Source organism: Podarcis bocagei (assembly GCF_964188305.1).
Source record: "Podarcis bocagei genome assembly, chromosome: Z".
Taxonomy (NCBI): domain Eukaryota; kingdom Metazoa; phylum Chordata; class Lepidosauria; order Squamata; family Lacertidae; genus Podarcis; species Podarcis bocagei.
Genome location: NC_138140.1, coordinates 10,926,783 through 10,945,899, shown reverse-complemented (window position 1 = coordinate 10,945,899; position 19,117 = coordinate 10,926,783). Strand labels below are relative to the sequence as shown.

General features: G+C 45.6%; 1 protein-coding gene across 2 annotated transcripts in view; it reads right to left on the bottom strand.

The window, feature by feature from the left end:
* Positions 1-8,874, bottom strand: part of GARNL3 (GTPase activating Rap/RanGAP domain like 3) — a 109,618-nt gene extending 100,744 nt beyond the window's left edge. For both annotated transcript variants that reach the window (XM_081179961.1, XM_081179966.1), the window contains exon 1: positions 8,583-8,874. In XM_081179961.1, coding sequence (XP_081036087.1) covers positions 8,583-8,680 — 98 coding nt within the window. In that variant the 5' untranslated portion in view covers positions 8,681-8,874. The remainder of the gene's footprint in view (positions 1-8,582) is intronic.
* Between the last annotated feature and the right edge of the window lie 10,243 nt (positions 8,875-19,117).

Here is a 19,117-nt window from a genome sequence, read left to right as displayed (position 1 = left end):
AGGCCTAGTACTGGATACAACCAACTGGGCTTTTAATTCCACTACAGTTGTTAAGCAGGTTACAACTGCCATGTTTGACTGCTTTGCAAAATGTCTTGTAATTATTTTTATATACAATAAAGCTCTAATGCAGTAATCACACAGTCTGCATTTATTGCATTGCATCTCTTTCTAACCTCACTGCTAACATTAGATAGATAGACAGAGACAGATATCAACACACACATACACATGTGTACACACACACTCGCTCACACCCATCTTGGGATAACAAATCATGCATCTGATAGTGGACTTTAAAGTTAAATTACGGGTGGTGATTTCTACATGACAAACTCCTCTGAACAGAACACTTCTCAGTCTCCACTGATTCTGCTACATCTGTGCAGCAGCTGTGATAGGATCATGCAGTCATTCCAGTGCAAAGATACAGTCAAATTGCCAGTCCCCAGAGCAGCTTGCAGTTGCATCTCTGCCTGATGTTCAGGAACACAGGAAGCTACTTCGGTGGACTCAAACTATTGGCCTATTTCAGGGGTCCCCAAACTAAGGCCCGCGGGCCGGATAAGGCCCGAGGGACTCGTTTATCCAGCCCGCAGCAACCCCTGCCGCCTGCTCTTACTGGTGCTGTGCTGCACGGCTGCCCACTTCCAGGTCGGAGGAGCACCAGAAATAGCTTGTGCGCATGTGCAAGTGTTATTTGTGCGTAAAGGTAAAGGGGACCCCTGACCATTAGGTCCATTCGTGACCAACTCTGGGGTTGCGACGCTCATCTCGCTTTATTGGCCGAGGGAGCCGGCATACAGCTTCCGGGTCATGTGGCCAGCATGACTAAGCCACTTCTGGCGAACCAGAGCAGCGCACAGAAACGCCGTTTACCTTCCCACCGGAGCGGTACCTATTTATCTACTTGCACTTTGATGTGCTTTTGAACTGCTAGGTTGGCAGGAGCAGGGACCGAGCAACGGGAGCTCACCCCGTCGCAGGGATTCGAACCGCCAACCTTCTGATCAGCAAGTCCTAGGCACTGTGGTTTAACCCACAGCGCTACCAGCGTCCCGTTATTTGTGCATGCGCAAGCATTATTTCCAGTGCACATCCGGGTCGGAGGAGGCCCGTGCACATGCGCACAAGCTATTTCCGGTGCTTCTCTTACCCAGAAGTGCGCTGGAAATAGCGTGTGCGCACTTGTATGGGCACGCGCTCCCCCACCCTCCGGCCCGCCGCGTCAACGCCGCTGGAGACACTGGCCTGAGGCGTGGTAAGTTTGCTGACCCCGGACTCTATTCAGTCCAGCATTGTCTACTCTGATTGGCAGCAGTTCTCCAGAATCTCAGGCAGAGGTTCCCCCCATCCTCTGCTCAGCAGCGCTGTCAGAGCTGCAGTTTAGGGCAGAGGTCCAGGACTCTAACTCAGCAGAAGAGGCCCCCAAATGCAGCACGTTTTGAGGCAAGTGACCCTGTACTTTGCCACTTAGAGAGGTAGGGAGCCCATTTACGAAGTCCAATTAACATAGGAACCTTCTGCATGCAAAAACGTGTCCTCTGCCAGTGAGAGACAATCTCTCCTTTCTCAGCTAGGCCCCTTTCTAATCAGGAAATAGTATTTCATGCAGAAACAGAGGCCTCCTTTGAGGGCAATTCTTGCTCCTGTGTGTTCAAAAAGTGAAACCTTTTCAGGAGAAAAAGAGTAACAGTGGGCATCCAATTTTAATTAAAGGGATCGAGGATGAATTGCTACTGTGATGTTTCCTCCAACCTACCTCGCATCGCATTGACGGAAATCAAATATTTACATATGCAAACCAATTCAGATAAAAATGTGGCCTAGAAATCAATTAAAAGAGTTGTCACAGCATTTATTTATTTTTTTTAAATGGGAAAAGGATGATAATAGCAAAGCCATCAAGAGACCTGACGCACTCTGTTCACAGCGCTGGGGAAAATGTTATAATCCACTCTCATCAGTCGCCAGCTTTTAAGACCTCAAAGCAATATTGCAGCAAAGGAATCCAACATTGTCACCGTCACGGCTAAGGCTGTAATTTCCAAGAAATTCATACAGGCACATGCCAGAACCACGAGGAACCAAAAAGGAAGGGTATTTCTGTCTAGTCCTATGAAAAACAAATCCTAGAAGAATCAAGGGAAGAGGGGGAAATCTAGCCAAAGAAACATCACAGTTACATTAGGCTGTAGTACTGAACATAAATACCATGTTAAATAGAAAGATAAGCCTGCTATCCTCCATCTCTTGACATGATCCTTGAATCTTTATTGGTTGCCAAGCAGACAGAAACCCAACAGGTGAAGGCTTTCTCATCTCCATGCTGGACAAAGGTGCCCTTGATGAATTTCTTGGCACATGACTGTTAAAGGCCTTCAAGAAATGGGGGGAGGAAGAGGGGAGGCACCTGGAAAGGAATAACAAATAGGCACAGATGTACGGTATAGCAGTTTGAGCAACAAAACCCAAACTGTGCGCCAAACCATATGAAAGAACAGTTTGGAGTGGGGGGGAGGAAAACTAATTCAATAATGCAAGGCTCCACAGGGAATTTTCAATAGACCTGCTGATAGACTGTGGTCTATCTCCTCTCACTTTTTATAGGTTGCTTCCAGAAAGTTTGTTTATTGCGTATCCATCCCAATTTGTTTGACCATAGAGACTGGATGAAGTGGGGAAACCAAGGTTTGTTCACTGCAACCTCCAAGAATGCTCGTTCTCACATAATGCTAAGTCAACCCAGTTTTGTCCCTGCCAGGGAAGAGAAGGGAGTGGGGAATGTTCTGTGCTCATTCACAGTAAACCCAAATAAGCTATGGTTTGCCACTATGTTCAAACTGGGCTGATAACTAATCTGTGCTTTAATACCCAGAGGGTGTAGCCACTAATAGTCCTATTCAGGGTAGACCTATCGAAATGAATAGCTCTCTTAGGGTCATTACTTTCAATGGGCCTGCTCTGATTAGGTCTAACATTGCATACAACTCCAGGTGGGTGGGTGGAGGGGGCTTAGTAATGGTTTTTAATGACAGGGTGGGAGGTCTAGATTGCAAACTCTCCTAAACCCTAACAAGGCTGCTGCATCAGCCTCCTGTCTTGGAGAATTTCAGACATAGATAGGCTAAATATTATAAGAAGAGCTCTCCTTCATCAGATCAAAGGGTTCGTCTTGGTCAAGTGTTCCATATCTTACAGTAGCCAATCAGATGCGCTTAAGAAGCTCACAGTGAATGCAAGCAGACATTCATATTCTCCAGCAACTAGATATTCAGGGGTTTAGAGCCTCATGGTGGATGTTCCATTCAGCCAACACTGCTAATAGCCATTGATAGCCTCTCTCCCTCCTCCTCCAGGAATTCATCTAATTCCCCTTTTAAAGCCATCTAACAGAGTGGCCTTCACAGCATCTTGTGGCAGCGAATTCATACATTAATTATGTATAGTATGAAGAAATACTTTCATTTGTCTGGCTTCAGCCCACTGCCAACCGATCAATTTCATTGCATGACCCTGATGGATATTTGATATATGTATGGCTATAGATTGATAGATACAGATACAGCTATGCAAACATTCTCCACCCTGTGCAGAATTCTATAAAGTTGCATTCTTCTTTTTTGTTATATAAAGCAGTCCCAAATTCAACAAATCTGTTGATAGGCAGGTGTTTTTTAATTTCTTACCGGAATGAGAAAGTTGGTGATGTGTGAGGCCATATTTACCATTCCCTATTAGTCTAAAATGGATCTCAAATCTTCTATTTTATACTTTTGTTTAATAACTATGTTATTCTTATTTTTCTGGAGAGAGAGAGAGAGAGAGAGAGAGAGAGAGAACTAGCTGTTGTATACAGTATTCCGAGTGCAGCTGCATTCTGGATTTATATAATGGCATGACACACACTGAACTGTCTTATATTCATCCCCAGTTCCAATAATTCCCAGCATGAGATTTGCTTTTTTCACCAACGCTGAATGCTGAATTGACAGCTTCATTGAGCTAACTGCCGCAACCCAAAAAACACTTTCCTGGTTAGCCCCCACCAGTTCACATCCTTTCGATTTATATTTATACAGTACCAGTTTACTAGGGGATGCACCCCTGCTTTCTCTGCTTGCCAACCCTGTCACCCCACCAGCCCATTCGTCAACTGTGTTTCCCCCACACCAGACAAACCCCCTCCCTTTACACTTCACCCACCCTTTCATCGCTCCCCATACAGCTCACCCCCACAGCTCATCCCAACCCATTTTAAAGGATGAGACATTTCACAGAGTGGCTTGCTAAACCACTTGGTGAAGCACCTCTCCCCGCTCTGTAAACCCTGCTGCTGCTGCTGCCACATTTAAAGGAGGGGGTGCTTTACAGAGTGGCTTGCTAACCCCCTCTGTGGATTGATTTCCTCCTCTCCATTAAACTGCTTGCCCTGGGCCACCTGCCACCATCGTTGCTCGCTGGCTCACTTTATCATGCTGGAGTTGGGGTGGCCCCCTATTGGTCACAACACAAACTCCAATATGACAACAGCATTACATTTTTATGTACAGTGGTACCTCTAGTTACAAACTTAATTCATTCTGGAGGTCCGTTCTTAACCTGAAACTGTTCTTACCTAGAGGCACACTTTCGCTAATGGGGCCTCTTGCTGCCACTGTGCCACTGGCACACGATTTCCATTCTCATCCTGGGGCAAAGTTCTCAACTCGAGGTAACTCTTCCAGGTTAGTGGAGTTGGTAACCAGAAGTGTTTGTAACTCGAGGTACCACTGTATTTAGGAAGATATGTCAAATTAGGGCCATTCTGCCCCAGGGTGCATCACTTTGAACCCCAACATTTGGAGTGCCCCCCCTCTCATTGTAGGATGAACAAACGACAAACAGGAAGGTGCATACACACCCTGCAAACAAATCAGGAAAGATGCAGGATTAATGCTCAAAGCAGAAGAACCACTCCGTAAACGAAACAGAACAAGTGTGTGATAAAGATCAGACAAACTCTAACCACCACACAAGCTTTGTGCAAGCAAGTCAGGATGAATGCAGGTTACCTGGAGAAGCCCTTCCTTAATTTCAACTTAATTTACCAGGTTGCTCCAAGCCCAGTTTTAAGACATCCTTCTGGAACAACTGGCTTGGGTTAAAGCCAATTAAACTACAATAGACAAATAATTTGGGAGGGACATTTTTAGGCCCCCAAGTCATATTCAAATGTCTCTTGGGGGGTAGTAGAATGTCCTAGAATAAAAATTAAGTGTGATGTTAGAGGAAAGGGACGTAAGTCTCTTCTTCTGGATCCAATTTTATGGGAACATTCCCCCCCCACCACCACAAACACATTACACCGAAGAATAGCCAACCATCATATGCAAGAGTAGACCCATTAAAATGAATGGACATAACTTACTCAAGTCCATTGACTTCATTGGATCTCCTGCAAGGATTACTAATGTTTGGTATCACCTATTGCGCAGCTGGCAATTTCCCATAAGAGAGATGGGGAACCTGTGGTCATCTAGATGTTGTTGGACTACATCTGTCATCCTTGATTAAAGACCATGGTGGCTGGGGCTGATGGGAACTGGAGTCCCACAACATATGGTAAAGCCTCAGATGCTTGATGTAGAATATCTAGGTTGTAGGTCTAAAAAGGTAAAGGTACCCCTGACTGTTAGGTCCAGTTGTGGACGACTCTGGGCTTGCAGCGCTCATCTCACTTTATTGACCGAGGGAGCTGGTGTACAGCTTCCGGGTCATGTGGCCAGCATGCCTAAGCCACTTCTGGCGAACCAGAGCAGCGCACGGAAACGCTGTTTACCTTCCCAGTGGAGTGGTACCTATTTATCTACTTGCACTTTGACGTGCTTTCGAACTGCTAGGTTGGCAGGAGCAGGGACCGAGCAACTGGAGCTCACCCCGTCATGGGGATTCGAACTGCCGACCTTCTGATCAGCAAGTCCTAGGCTCAGTAGTTTAGACCACAGTGCCACCTGTGTCCCTAGGTTGTAGGTCTACTCCTGTGTAAATTCTCTAATGAAAAGTGCACTCTGGGAATGATTTTACCACATATCATTGGAAGGAGGTTTAATATTTATTTAGGACAGGGAGTTAATCTCTCAATGGATTAAAACATTCTACCCTCAGGGAACACTTTCTATATTGGCAAGCCTCCAAAACCAACAAATCAAAACCTATGCCAGGGAGCTGGTTCTGAGTTACAGGATTCTGGAGCATGTTCTAAGGTGCACATCTCAAAGGAAGCTAGATGCCTTATGGTCTGACTCAGTGTAAGGCAGACTCGTGCGCGGATTAACACTTTATTCAGAACCATGAGGACTAGAATCTTATTGTATGTTTATGAGAAGAGCCGTAGTTCCTCGGCAGAGCACATGCTTTGCATGCAGAAGGTCACAAGTTCACTCCCTGGCATCTTCAGATAGGACTGGGAGAAACCCCTGCCTCAATACCCCAGAGAGCTGTTGCCGGTTAGTGTAGACAACACTGAGATAGACGGACCAATAATCTGACTAGGTATAAGAGCAGCTACTTCTCTTACTAGTCTGGTAGACACAGAGAAGGAGGAACTGCGGGCAGCCAAGTGAATGGACTAGAGGAATACATGTAGGGCTCCATCACTGCTATGGTCCCAGAACCTAGCAGCAATCCAGACTCAGGGGCACCAACTAGGGAGCTGGACCAAGCTCAGGGCTCTGAGCTGGCTGCTGTAGATCAGAAGACCACCCCTTGGGAGGACGTCCCATACCACACAGGGCATGTCGGGTCAGAGGCAAGACTCTCACAGATGCCATCTCCTAAGCCCAAGCAATGCAATGCCTCCCACTGTACCTCACCTGTCCAACAACACATGGCACATACCACGCAAGAGGCTATGGGATGGAGGACGCGTGCCCATCTCCAGGGCAGAAGGTTGGCCCTTTAAAACTCTGAAGTTCTCCACAAGGGGAAGGAGCCTGAAGAGGTACTCTGAAGATAAAGCTTTTAAAGGTCCCCATCTGCAGCAAGTTGCTCACTCAGTGCTCTCTGTGATCCTGCAACCCCTGGCCAGCCTTACAGATCTGGTATTGGACCAGATTCTGACGATCCCTGCTCCACAACTGCCACAGAAACCATGTGGGCGGCCGGGGGGGGGGGAGTTTCCTCCTCCTCCACAGAAATGAGAAGGGCCAGTAGTTCTAGTGAGCTTACTTACAAGCATGGGTGTAGCCAGGGAGGACAGGGGGGCAGCTGCCTCCCCTGCCCAAAAAAATCAAGTAAATAAATAAAAATACTTAACTAACCAATCTCGTCAAAGATAGTTCGGTTCTGCCCCCTGCCCCACATAAGCCTGCCCCCTAACATAAATCCTGGATACACCCATGCTTACAAGGTGCCCGTACAGCATTTTTGTGGTGGAGGCGAATGAGTTAGAACAGAAAACACACTGCCTTGCCAGCATAGTCAATGGTTCAGGATGATGGGAATTGTGGTCCCACAACATCTTGGAGGGTGGGGAGGAAACACCACCCCTGCCTTGTTATATTCAATCCAAGGGTGGCCCTGGCTGTCAGTCTCCTCCTCCTCACTCCCAGTGTTGCTCTTGTAGGGCTCAGCAAGGAGGAGAATTAGGGCACAACCAGAATTAGTTGTCTCTGCTTTTCACTGGCTGTGATTCCACCTGTTATGGGGTCTGTCTCTGCCCATCACTGGCTCTGGTTCCACCTCCTGTTGGTCTCTTTGCCTTCTGCCCCACCAGTCCCAACAAGAACCAGTCACCACTGGGGGCTATATGCAGTTCCTCGTCCAGTTGTAGCTCCTCAGTGGAAAGAAAAGTGCACTCTACATGAACTCAGAAGCACACTTTCTGAGATCTCCTTCTCTCCCAGACTCAAAACTGAGGCATTTCTTTCTCCCACTGGCCTCAGTCCCTTTTTCCTTCTAGGCAGATCCTCTCCAAACTCAGACCCTGCTGTTTCCAATATGCACAAACGATACAGATATATTTTGCACCCTATAATTAACTACAGTACATAACAGCAGCTTCAAATGGGCAGCACAACAGGCAAAAAGCCAATGTTAGTCCTACTCAAAACAGACTCATTCAAATCAACGTGCGTGCCTAACTTAGGTTCGTTCGTTTCAACGGGTCTACTTGGAGTAGAACTTGGTTGGAATGCAACACAACATAAGCAGAGCTTTGAAGGGAACTAAATCCGGGATCCAGAAAGCCAGGTGGGTGGGTTTTTCTTGGGGGTGGGGTGTCTCCTTAATGCTGTCTACCTCCTGGGCCTGGTTGGGTTCTGTGAAGAGGAGAGAGCAGGGGTGGACTCGGCGGAGGGGGGAGACAACACCCCAACCCACCCGACCCCCTTTTAGGATCCTCTACTGCAGCAGGCGCTGTGACTCCTAGATCCCAACGTGGCAAAGCTACGGCAACAACCACTCAATGCAGGTGTGTGGGGATCCGGAGCGGATGGACCGTCCCTCCCAGATGGCTTACTGAGAGACACCCCCTCCCGCCAAGAGATCCAGCCCGATGTTCCCAAAGCGAACACCCCATAATAGCAACATTGCTCCCTTACTTGTCGCCGTCGCTCTCGCATTCAAAGCTGACTCCTTTCCGCAGCAACGCGGCACGCCGGCTCCTCAGCTTAGTCAACGGAGCCGCTTCCAACGCCATCGTCCATACCGCCCCGCCTCGAAAGCCCCTGGATCCTGCGTTCGTCCTGGCTGCTGGAGCAACCGGAGAGAGCTGGCCGGTCCCCCCGCTTTCTCTTTCTTTCCCTTTCTCCTCCCTTCGAGCGGCTGGGTCCGCCCAGTTTTGGCGAGGGGCGCACGGAAGAAGTGGAGGAGGGGGAGGCAGAGGAGAACGGCCGAAAAACTACGCCGCCCTCGGCGCCGATGCCTCACCTGGCGCAAATCCAGTTTTCATTTCGGGAGCGCCTGCAAGCTCTTCCCCATCTCAGGTCCTTCGGAAGCGAGGGGGGGGGGGGACAGGCGCTCTGCACATGTCCAGACGCACTGTGCTTTTTAATAGTGGCTTTAGGGCCTGTGTCTAAAGTATGTCAGGCAAGATGTTGTGTGTGAGAATTAACTTGTTATAATTAAATGTATGAACTGTGGCAGGAGTTTGGTAACTTGGTTGACCTTTAACAGAGGACTGGAGCAGGGGCCAGCAAACTTTTTCAGCAGGGGGCCGGTCCACTGTCCCTCAGACCTTGTGGGGGGGGGGCAAACTCTTTTTTTAAAAAATAAGAACCAATTCCTATGCCCCACAAATAACCCAGAGATGCATTTTAAATAAAAGCACATATTCTACTCATGTAAAAACAAGCTGATTCCTGGACCACCCACAGGTCGGATTTAGAAGGCGATTGGGCAGGATCCGGCCCCCGGACCTTAGTTTGCCTAGCCATGGATTAGAGCAATTGACGGAGGGTAATGCTGTCTGTGAATGGAAGCCCTCATGGCTCTGTTCTTCCTTAACTGCTGGAGGCTGGATGCCTCAACACCAATTGCTGGGAATCACAAATGGGGAGAACATTTTTACACTCAAGGTCTACTTCTGGGCTTTCCCACTAGGAAATCTGCTTGGCCACTAACAACAACAATTTTATTATACATATCCTACCCACCTGGCTGGGTTTCCTCAACCACTCTGGGTGGCTTACAGCATATTTAAAGGTAAAGGTAAAGGGACCCCTGACCATTAGGTCCAGTCGTGACCGACTCTGGGGTTGCGGCGCTCATCTCGTTTTATTGGCCGAGGGAGCCGGCGTACAGCTCATGTGGCCAGCATGACTAAGCCGCTTCTGGAGAACCAGAGCAGCACACGGAAACGCCGTTTACCTTCCCGCCCGAGCGGTACCTATTTATCTACTTGCACTTTGATGTACGGTACTTTTGAACTGCTAGGTTGGCAGGAGCAGGGACTGAACAATGGGAGCTCACCCCGTTGCGGGGATTCGAACCGCCGACCTTCCAATCGGCAAGTCCTAGGCTCTGTGGTTTAACCCACAGCGCCACCCACATCCCACAGCATATTTAAAACATAGTAAAATATCAAACATTAAAAACTTCCCGATTTCAGATGTCTTCTAAAAGTTATGTAATTCTTTATTTCTTTGACATTTGAAGGTAGGGCATTTCATAGGTGTTGTGTATTGAGTCAAAGGATTTTATATCTGTATTATTATTGTCTGTATTTGCATTAGGGTAAAGTAACTGCCTTTTGGTTCCAGAGGGTACAGCTACTATTGGTCCATTTAAGCTGCTGTATTTGGATCCTCTGTCTTATTGGTTCCCTCCAAAAGGCAGAACTGTGATTGCCTGATATTGTTCCCTCCAAAATGTATCCTTTTCTTGCTAGTTCCCTGTCCCTATAAATGTAGCTTTCCTCTCCCCAGTCTTTAGTCTTGTTGCTTTAATAAAGAAGTGTTACTAGAGAACTGTCTCCAGCATGTTATATCAAGAGAGCTGAAATCACAAACCCCACATCACAACAATAGGGAGGCATTATTATCATTACAGTGGTACCTCGGGTTAAGAACTTAATTCGTTCTGGAGGTCTGTTCTTAAACTGAAACTGTTCTTAACCTGAAACTGTTCTTAACCTGAAGCAAAGTTCTTAATATTTCTGGGTTAGTGGAGTCTGTAACCTTGAAGCGTATGTAACCCGAGGTACCACTGTACTGTGTCAGAACAAGATGCTGGACTAGATGGGCTTTTGGCCTGATCAAGCGGGACTCTTCTGATAAGTTGCCTTAAACCAAATCAGACCATTGGTCGGTCCAGCTAGATCTCTTATTTTCTACAGCAGGTGTTGCCAGCTTGGTGCCCATGGGCACAGACGTCCCCACAGATGCCTTCCACAGGGTCCCTGCCAAAATTAAGTTTGAAAGAAATACTCCGCTGCATCCAGCATTGCTGGTTGTTGCACATGAAGGCTGATGAGTCCTGATACACAATGTAGACTCTACAAACTGCCTGGTGATGGCTGTCTTGGACTTCAGACAGAAGTTTTCAGACTCAGGAGATGCCAGGGATTCAACCAGGGAGGGGAACTTCTGCATGCAAAGCATGCGCTCAGCCACTGAACTGCATTTCATGAAGTGTTCGGATTTGTATACATTTTGTCTCTGCTTAGAAATGTCACAGACCAACAGCTGCCTCTTCCATTTCATGGTATTTTGGTCCTGCTGTTTACAATTTGGATTCTCTCTCCCTGCTCCCCACTCTGCAGAGACAGGCCTGGTGTCTGCACTTGGCATTCCTGAGAAGATGCCAGGCTCCCTGGGGGCCACGGATGTAGTGAAGCTTACCCAGGCCCCTGGCCCGGTTGGCTGGGTCTTAGGTCGCCTCTAGATTGCACTTTGCAGGAGGGATTCAAATGCATACCAGAAATATTAAAGTGGATTAAAGTGCTGCTGGTTACCAGCTGCTGTGAATATAGGTGGGGAAAGCACTGTTGTGCTGAGGTTCTGCTTTGCATGGGCATCTGTTTGGCCAGTGTGAGAACAGGGTGCTGTTCTGATTTGTTTACATGGCGCTTTGATGACAGCGAGCATTTCCTCTGCCTTCATCCTGATTTTCTTACAACAGATGTCAACACAGAAGCCATAGGACCTGCAAAGGCTTTCACTGGTGCCCCTGGGCAGGTGCCCCAGACTCTGAGGTTTCTTTCTTCTTCTTCTTTTTTGAAGCAAGTATCTCCTCCTCTTAGAAAGAAAGTTATGGAACAAAATGTGCAGGTGACCTTCTAAATGTCTTCTGTTAAATGAAACTGAGAGACTGAGAGGAGATATGATAGCCATCTTTAAATATCTCAAGAACTGTCACATGGGAGATGGAGCAAGCTTGTTTTCTCCTGCTCTGGAGGGTAGGACTTGATATAATGGTTTCAAATTACAAGAAAGGAGGTTCCAGCTAAATATCAGGAAGAACTTTCTGACAGTAAGAGCTGTTCAACAAAGCGGGTTCTCCTTCATGGAGAGCATGTGTTGCTGTGGGAGCAACCATGACATCCCCTGTTGCTGGGCATTTTAGTTTGGATGGCCAAGAATTTGATTGGACACCTTCAATTGTTGCTGGGGGAAATTGATTGTTGCAATTTTATTTGATTGATGGGGGTGCTATATAGGTCCCTGTGTGCAGCGTTGAGCTTCCTCTTTTCGCTGCGCACATCGGATTACCTGCCCACCCTCCCTTTAATTAGGGTTTGTTCGCACTGACCTTTCTATGCCTGTCATAGGGTCATCTGCTTTGGAGCAGTGGTCTGGTAGGAATTTTACCATTTGGCTGATTGGCTGGCGCCATTTAGGTTTTGCCTACTTCGTAGCAAATCGTCACAACTTGTAAGGTTGCGGTTAGGCATTGGTTAATTTTTGGTTGGTGGAGAGGATGTGGTTGGCTGTGCCTGCCCCTCCAATGCTGCTGCTGCAAGGGTATTCCATTAAAGGAATCCAGGGGCTCGCCATGCTTTTGTCTGAATCCCTGGCAAAGGGCTAGAGCCACGCAAGAGCCCCTGGGAGCATTTGGGGAGAGGTGAGAGCCTGGTGCCCAGCTTTATTCTCTCCCCAAAATTGTTTACCCTTACTGACTTCTGCAGGGGTGCAGTTGTCAATTCTGTTCCTACCTCCAAGTGGGAAGAGATAGTCGCTAACCAATGCCTAAGCAACCACTCACATGCTGTAATTAAAGTTGTGGCCAAAATTATGCCAAAAACCAAAACAAAAATGATGTGTGAACTGTGTTTTTATTCAGGGGTGTCTTGGGGGTCCTCAACAAGCAACTCTGCTTCACTGGAGGTTTTTACGCAGAGGCTGGGTGGCCATCTGTCATGGATGCTTTACATTGCAGGGGGTTGGACTAGATGACCCCTGGGGTCCCTTTCCAACTCTACGATTCTATGATTCCATGAAAGTGAGTGTTTTCATATGCAGTTCTGACTAATGTACACTTTTATTTTATAATGTTATTTGTTGGTATTTTTATGAATATATGCATTTTTATGCACACTTTCCCCCAGCACCTGCATTTTTGTACACATTGCTTGGTTAGAGAACTGCACTGCAAAATATGGATAAGTGCAAATCTTCGAGGATGGAGCTTTCTGCTAGATCTGACTTTTAGGATGGCTGTTTTCCCCTTCTCATATTGTTTCAGAAAGGGCCAAATTCAATAGATTTGGCTTTAAATGCATACTGGATCCAATTTTTCTCCCATTTCTACCTACAGCAGAGCCCACCAAGAAAGTCTTCCACGTTCGCATGCTACCAATTGGTCAAAAAGTAAGGATGGTTTTGCTCCTTTAAGGATCAGGGAGGGAGGGAGAATGGAGCTGCAGAATTCACAGTGGGTGCTCAGAAGGTAATTTCCCTGACAAGCTGATGGGGAAGGTAGCAGGCAGTCTGTAAATTAGGTCAGGAGTTAATTGGTAACAAGACTAGCATTAAAAAAAAATATTATGAGAGAATGTTCAATATAAATTAAAATCTACAGTGCTATTGATTTCCAGGAGTTGGATTCAGACTAAGGATGTTTATTTATTTTTATTTTATCAAGAGCTGTAGAATACCACTTTGTGCACGAGCGATCTCAAAGCCATTTCCACAATCGTTAAACATAAGCCATAACAATATAGATTCATAAAATGCAATTTGAGCATCCCTAATGAAACAGTAGCAAAAGAACAAACACAAAATGGAGATTCAGGCAAAATCACCAGCACCACCATTATCATTTATAAATAACCTCCAGAGGCTTGAGAAATCAAATAGGTCTTCACCATGTGGCAAAATTCCATCTAGGCTTCCAGGGGGGTGAAGTCCCACAACTAGGGGGCGCCACCACCACCACCAGGAAGGCCAAGTCTCTACACATCAAGTACAGTAATGCTCCTCTTCTGAGTAGCCAGTGCCCCTTCGCTGATCTCTGGGCTCAGGCTGGATGGTATGGGGATTCCAAGTTATGTTCAAGCACCCCTGAGCCTCAAAGCCCCTACTTCTCACTGCTCCATTGGTTGTGAGGTGGCGAGGATGATTAACTTTTGCTCCCTTGAAAGTACATAGAGCTGAAGGAGGACATTAGAAGAGGGACTCTCACTCCCACTTCCTCTTTCAGCTCTATGTGCTTTTTAAGACTCTTAATTTTCCTGCATCTGACTTTTACACAGATCCCTTGAAATGTGTGTATGTGTGTGTTTCTTGCCTGGGGGGTGCTGTTCCAGGGGGGTGGGAGATGAGAAATGAGAAATGAGGCGATTCCCAAAAATCCCAATGCGCCCATAAGGCCTAAAATACTAAGAATATCATATAGAAAAAGGCCAGAGGCATTCCTTTTAGGAATTTTAAACGACGATATTCCAAAAGACAAAACTATTTTTTTCTTATACGCGACGTCTGCAGCAAGAATCCTGTTGACTAAGTATTGGAAAGGGAATCAGTTATCCACCAGGGGAGAATGGCTATATAAGGTTTCAGAATATTTAGAATTAGCCAAATTGACAGATATAATAAGACAAAAACCAAAAAGTGAAGTGAAAAAGGAATGGGAGTGCCTAAATGAATACCTTAAAAGCCAAGGTTCGAGGACAGAAATCTGGCTAAGTCTGGAATAACCTTGTGAACTGAAAGGATAAGAAAGAGGGATTTATATCTAGGTGCTAGGATAGAGATGATCAGGAAAACAGGAAGATACAATGAGAGGTAAAGGAGGTGCTGTGGGATTGGTGGAAGTCGATGTTTGTTTTCCTTTTTAGTGTTTATATTATTAATTTGTAAGATTTGGATTTGTTTTTTATATACTTGTTTTTGTGTTTTGTGTATTGTTATTTTTCATTTCGTTGCTGTTGTTGTGTGGAAAATACTAATAAAATTTACTATTAAAAAAAAACAAAAAAAGGCTTGGCAACCTTAGTGCTAATGTCAGCACAGCAAATGGAGCCAAGCAACATATAGCCAGCCAGTCCAGATATCTCAGGACAGACTTCCGGGTTGGCGCGATCTGGAAATGGCGGATTCCCTCCGAGCTGCGGAGGGAATCGGCTCAACTGAGGACGGGTCTTGCTGCGCCGGCGACGCGGGGACCCTCAAAAACCGCAGGCGCTGAAGCCTGCGGACTGAAGACTCGGTGGGCACCTTAAGCGCCCCCCGATTCACGAAGAGCCTTTTTAAAGGCTACGGAGAGGATACGGAGGGTGGTGTGGTGCTGAGAGTCGATCGCTACCTCGGTTGAGCGAAGCCGCGAGCCATGACTGGAGAGCGCTGATTCCCTTCCTTGAAATTCGGACTGAAAAGAATAACCCGTGAGTAAAATGGAATTGGACTTTATGAATATTATCCCGTGAATTTGAGACGACCGGGGTGTGTGCTAAAAGGAAGTCCGCACCCCCCCCCTTCTTGCAGACGATCTAAAGCAACGATATAAGAACTAAGCTGGAGTGCCTACCCTTTGTGGGGTGAGTAAAAGACATTAACTTCCAAGATTTGGCAAAAAGAAATTTTGAGCTGGAGAGTGGAGTGTTGGAAGCTTTCTTTCAGTTGTAAACAACCCCCCCTCCCGGGTCCGGGAGCGTCCTGCTTTTGAGCTTGTGGAAGAGGTGTGGAGTTTGACAGCTGTCAAAGCTGTCAAACGGACAGTTTAAGTGGAAAAATCGTTATTTAAGTTCCCTCTGGATTAAAATGAGTTGCAATTGAGTTAAAATTGTTGGAAACAAAGTAATAACAATAAGTTGGAGGATTGTTGGAGAAAGATTACTAAGTAACCAGATTCCCTCTAGGGGGAATTCTGTGAAATTATAATGGCTGTGGACGGAAAGTTACTAGTGGAAATCGAAAGAATGTTTCATCTGGTGGGAGTCTTACAAGAGCAGAGTCTGGCTATGAATAAACAACTTATGACCTTGACTTCTGGAACAAGCAGCTCTGCTGAATGTATTGAGGACCTGGATGAGAAAGATTCTACAGCTGAATTGGAAATGATATCTAAAGAAGTGGAAGAGACTAAACAAGAAAAAGAGAAAGTAAAGTTGGAAAGTACCAACCAGGAGCTGACATCTGTGGAATATAAACAAGGAGACTTTTGGATTACATCTAACACAAATCTGCGAAAGATGCAAAAGATGAAGGAGGAGGCCCCGGGAGTTTATGCAACACAGGAATTTAAAATAAAGAAATATGATGGGGGCCTCCACTTTGACTTTGACTCTGAAGATGCAGACTTTGTGGAAATTTTCCAGCAGCTGTTTCCAAACGTTCTTGTGGGAAGAGAATATGGTTGGATGGTGACAGAACTTTCTCGAGATTCGACGACCGACATAAAGGATTACCAACAAGATCGGCGGAGAGGGACTGAAAGAGACTTGAAAGCCTCGGACGTGAGGAACCCAGGCTAAGAACTGATATTTTGGATATGTATTGGGAAGGGACGAAAACCGGGGATGGGAGGGAGGGAAGAATAGAATTGTAAAAACACTCAAGACCTTCGGGTTTAGTTAATATGACTTTTATTTAAGACAAATTGGGAAATCAATGGAAGAGAACTTGAGTCCAACTTAGAAAAAATTTACTTTTCTTTATAAAAGAGGTAATTTTAAGATGATTAAGAAGAGAAATACCAATTTGCTGACACAATTCTGGGAATGGGGATGCATGAAGGGGGGTGGGGGGAAGTCAGGGAACAAGGTTAGGAAAGTAGGATTTTCTGAAATTATACATGTTTTTGTCTTTTGTCTTTTTTGTGTGTATTTGTCTCTATAAAAGGTGAAAAACCAATAAAAATTTCTATAAAAACAAACAAACAGATATCTCAGGACAATTATTATACACCATCGTTCTGAAGTGCTCATTAATACACTGGTGTATTACAGCAACAGCAATCTGCAGTAGCATCAGTTTCTGAACCATTTTAACAAAGCCAAAAGGAAACCCGTTTTCCTATGGGTTGCAGCAATGGTGGCCTTTCTCCACATTTGACATAAATGGCCACCATCCTTCAGAGGATGCTTCTGCTATATCCGAGACTTTGGCTAGGATGGGTGGTACCCCTTGGAACTATCTGCTATGTTCCATTTGTGGACATTCCCACCACATGTGTTGGTTAGAACCACAGAGTCGGTCAATTGGTGCTAAAGAAGGATAGAACTTTCTTTATGTATGCTACAACAGCAGCAAGAATACTTATTGCAAAGTACTGGAAGACACAAGATTTACCCACTCTGGAAGAATGGCAGATGAAGTTGATGGACTATATGGAATTGGCAGAAATGACTGGCAAAATCTGAGACCAGGGAGAAGAAATGGTGGAGAAAGATTGGAAGAAATTAAAGACTATTTGCAGAAATACTGTAAAATTAATGAATGTTAAAATGATGTTGGACTGAAAAGAAGTGGTTTTGGTAATAAGGTTAATAAGAATAGGTAAATATAGATAGTTATACGGATGAAAATGTATAGTTATAATAGGTTAAGTATAGAGCAAAGTCAAATGAAAGAGGGTAAGGATTTGCTGAAAAGACTTGGAAAACGGGAATACAAAAGGGAAGGTGTGAGGAGGTCAAGGAAATAAGCAAATGAGATCAAAGATGCTGAAAAATGGATTTATCCTTTTTTAAAATATCATTTTTTTCTCTTCTTTTTCCTATTTCCTTTTTTCTTTCTTTCTAGGTTGCCTTTTTGTCAACTTTCTTGTTAGCTTGTGTTTGTTAGTTTTTGTTTGTTTTTTCTTTATGTGAATTTTTTGTATAATCTCAATAAATATTCTTTTAAAAAAATAGAACCACAGAGTTGGAGGGGACCGTGAGGGTCATCTAGTCCAACCCCCTGCAATGTAGGAATATTTCACCCAACGTGGGGCTTGAACCCACAACCCTGAGATTAAGAGTCTCATGCTCTACCAAGTGAGCAGCAGAGTGGAAAGCAGGGAGGCCAAGAGTAGGCAGAACCAGAGCTTATGGGCAGGCAGAACTGGAAGCAATGAGAGCCAGAGCCAGTGTTGTCTACAACCTTTTCCCCATTAGTTCTGCAAGGCAACATAAAGACTAAGGGGGAGGAAGCTCACAGGCCGGCAGGTGGGAGCTGGCCAAGAACAAACTGAAGTCCATAGTGTGGTGCTCCATTTGGTCTAACTGGGCAGCCTCCACTGGCCTTTGATCAGCCTAAGTCATCACATCACTTTTTGCTGTTATTATCTCATCCCCAAGGCACTAGCTAGGGGATTTCTTACCTTTCCACTGCATTGTGAGTTCTGCACGTTCTTTCCCCCTACAATCATTAAATCTCAATACAGAATGTTCTGGTGAGTGAGACTTACAAGAACCTTACAAGAGCCAAGTCGAGGTCAGGCAAGATGGTTACACACACACAATACACACAGCCCCAAGCACACATTTTTAATCTCTGTATTTGCCTGCCTGTTGATTACATTTAGGGAATGTAGTTTTATGGACAAGTGTTGAAAGTCTATTAAAAATTATTGAACTCTCTTGTGTGTTTAGACGGCATAGCTGTCAACGTTTCCCTTTTTGTAAGGGAAATTCCCTTATTCTGAATAGGATTCCTCGCTAGAAAAGGGGAAAGAGGACAGCTATGAAGTTTAGAGCAGGGGTGGAAAAACTCAGTCACACACAAACACCCCATTTCTTTAGGGGTCATCTTTTGTGAGCCGCATAACAGCAGTGCACAGGGCTAGGGCAAGAGGGCAAGTGGCAGATGGAATTAGAGCTAAAGCTTTTCTCTTTCTGCCACCCCATTATCTCTCTCTCTCTCTCTCTCTCTCTCTCTCTCTCTCTCTCTCTCTCTCTCCCCCCCCCCCTCTCTCTCTCTCCCTCTCTCTCATCCAGACACTGCCTTTTTCTCTTTCAGACACTCTCTTTCTTTCTCTTTCAAGCACTCCTTTCTGTCTTTCAGACAACCCTTCCCCTTCCCTCTTTCTCTCACCCTCTCACCCCCTTTCTTTCTCTCTCTCTCTTTCAGACACTTTTTTTTCTCTTTTTCAGATAACTCTTTCTTTTTCAGGCAACCACTTTCCCTCAGGCACTCCCTCCTCTATCTCTTCCCCTTCTTCCCTACTTAGTGGACTGCAGCAAGGTACAGATCACTTGGAGAGGGCCCTTTGAAAT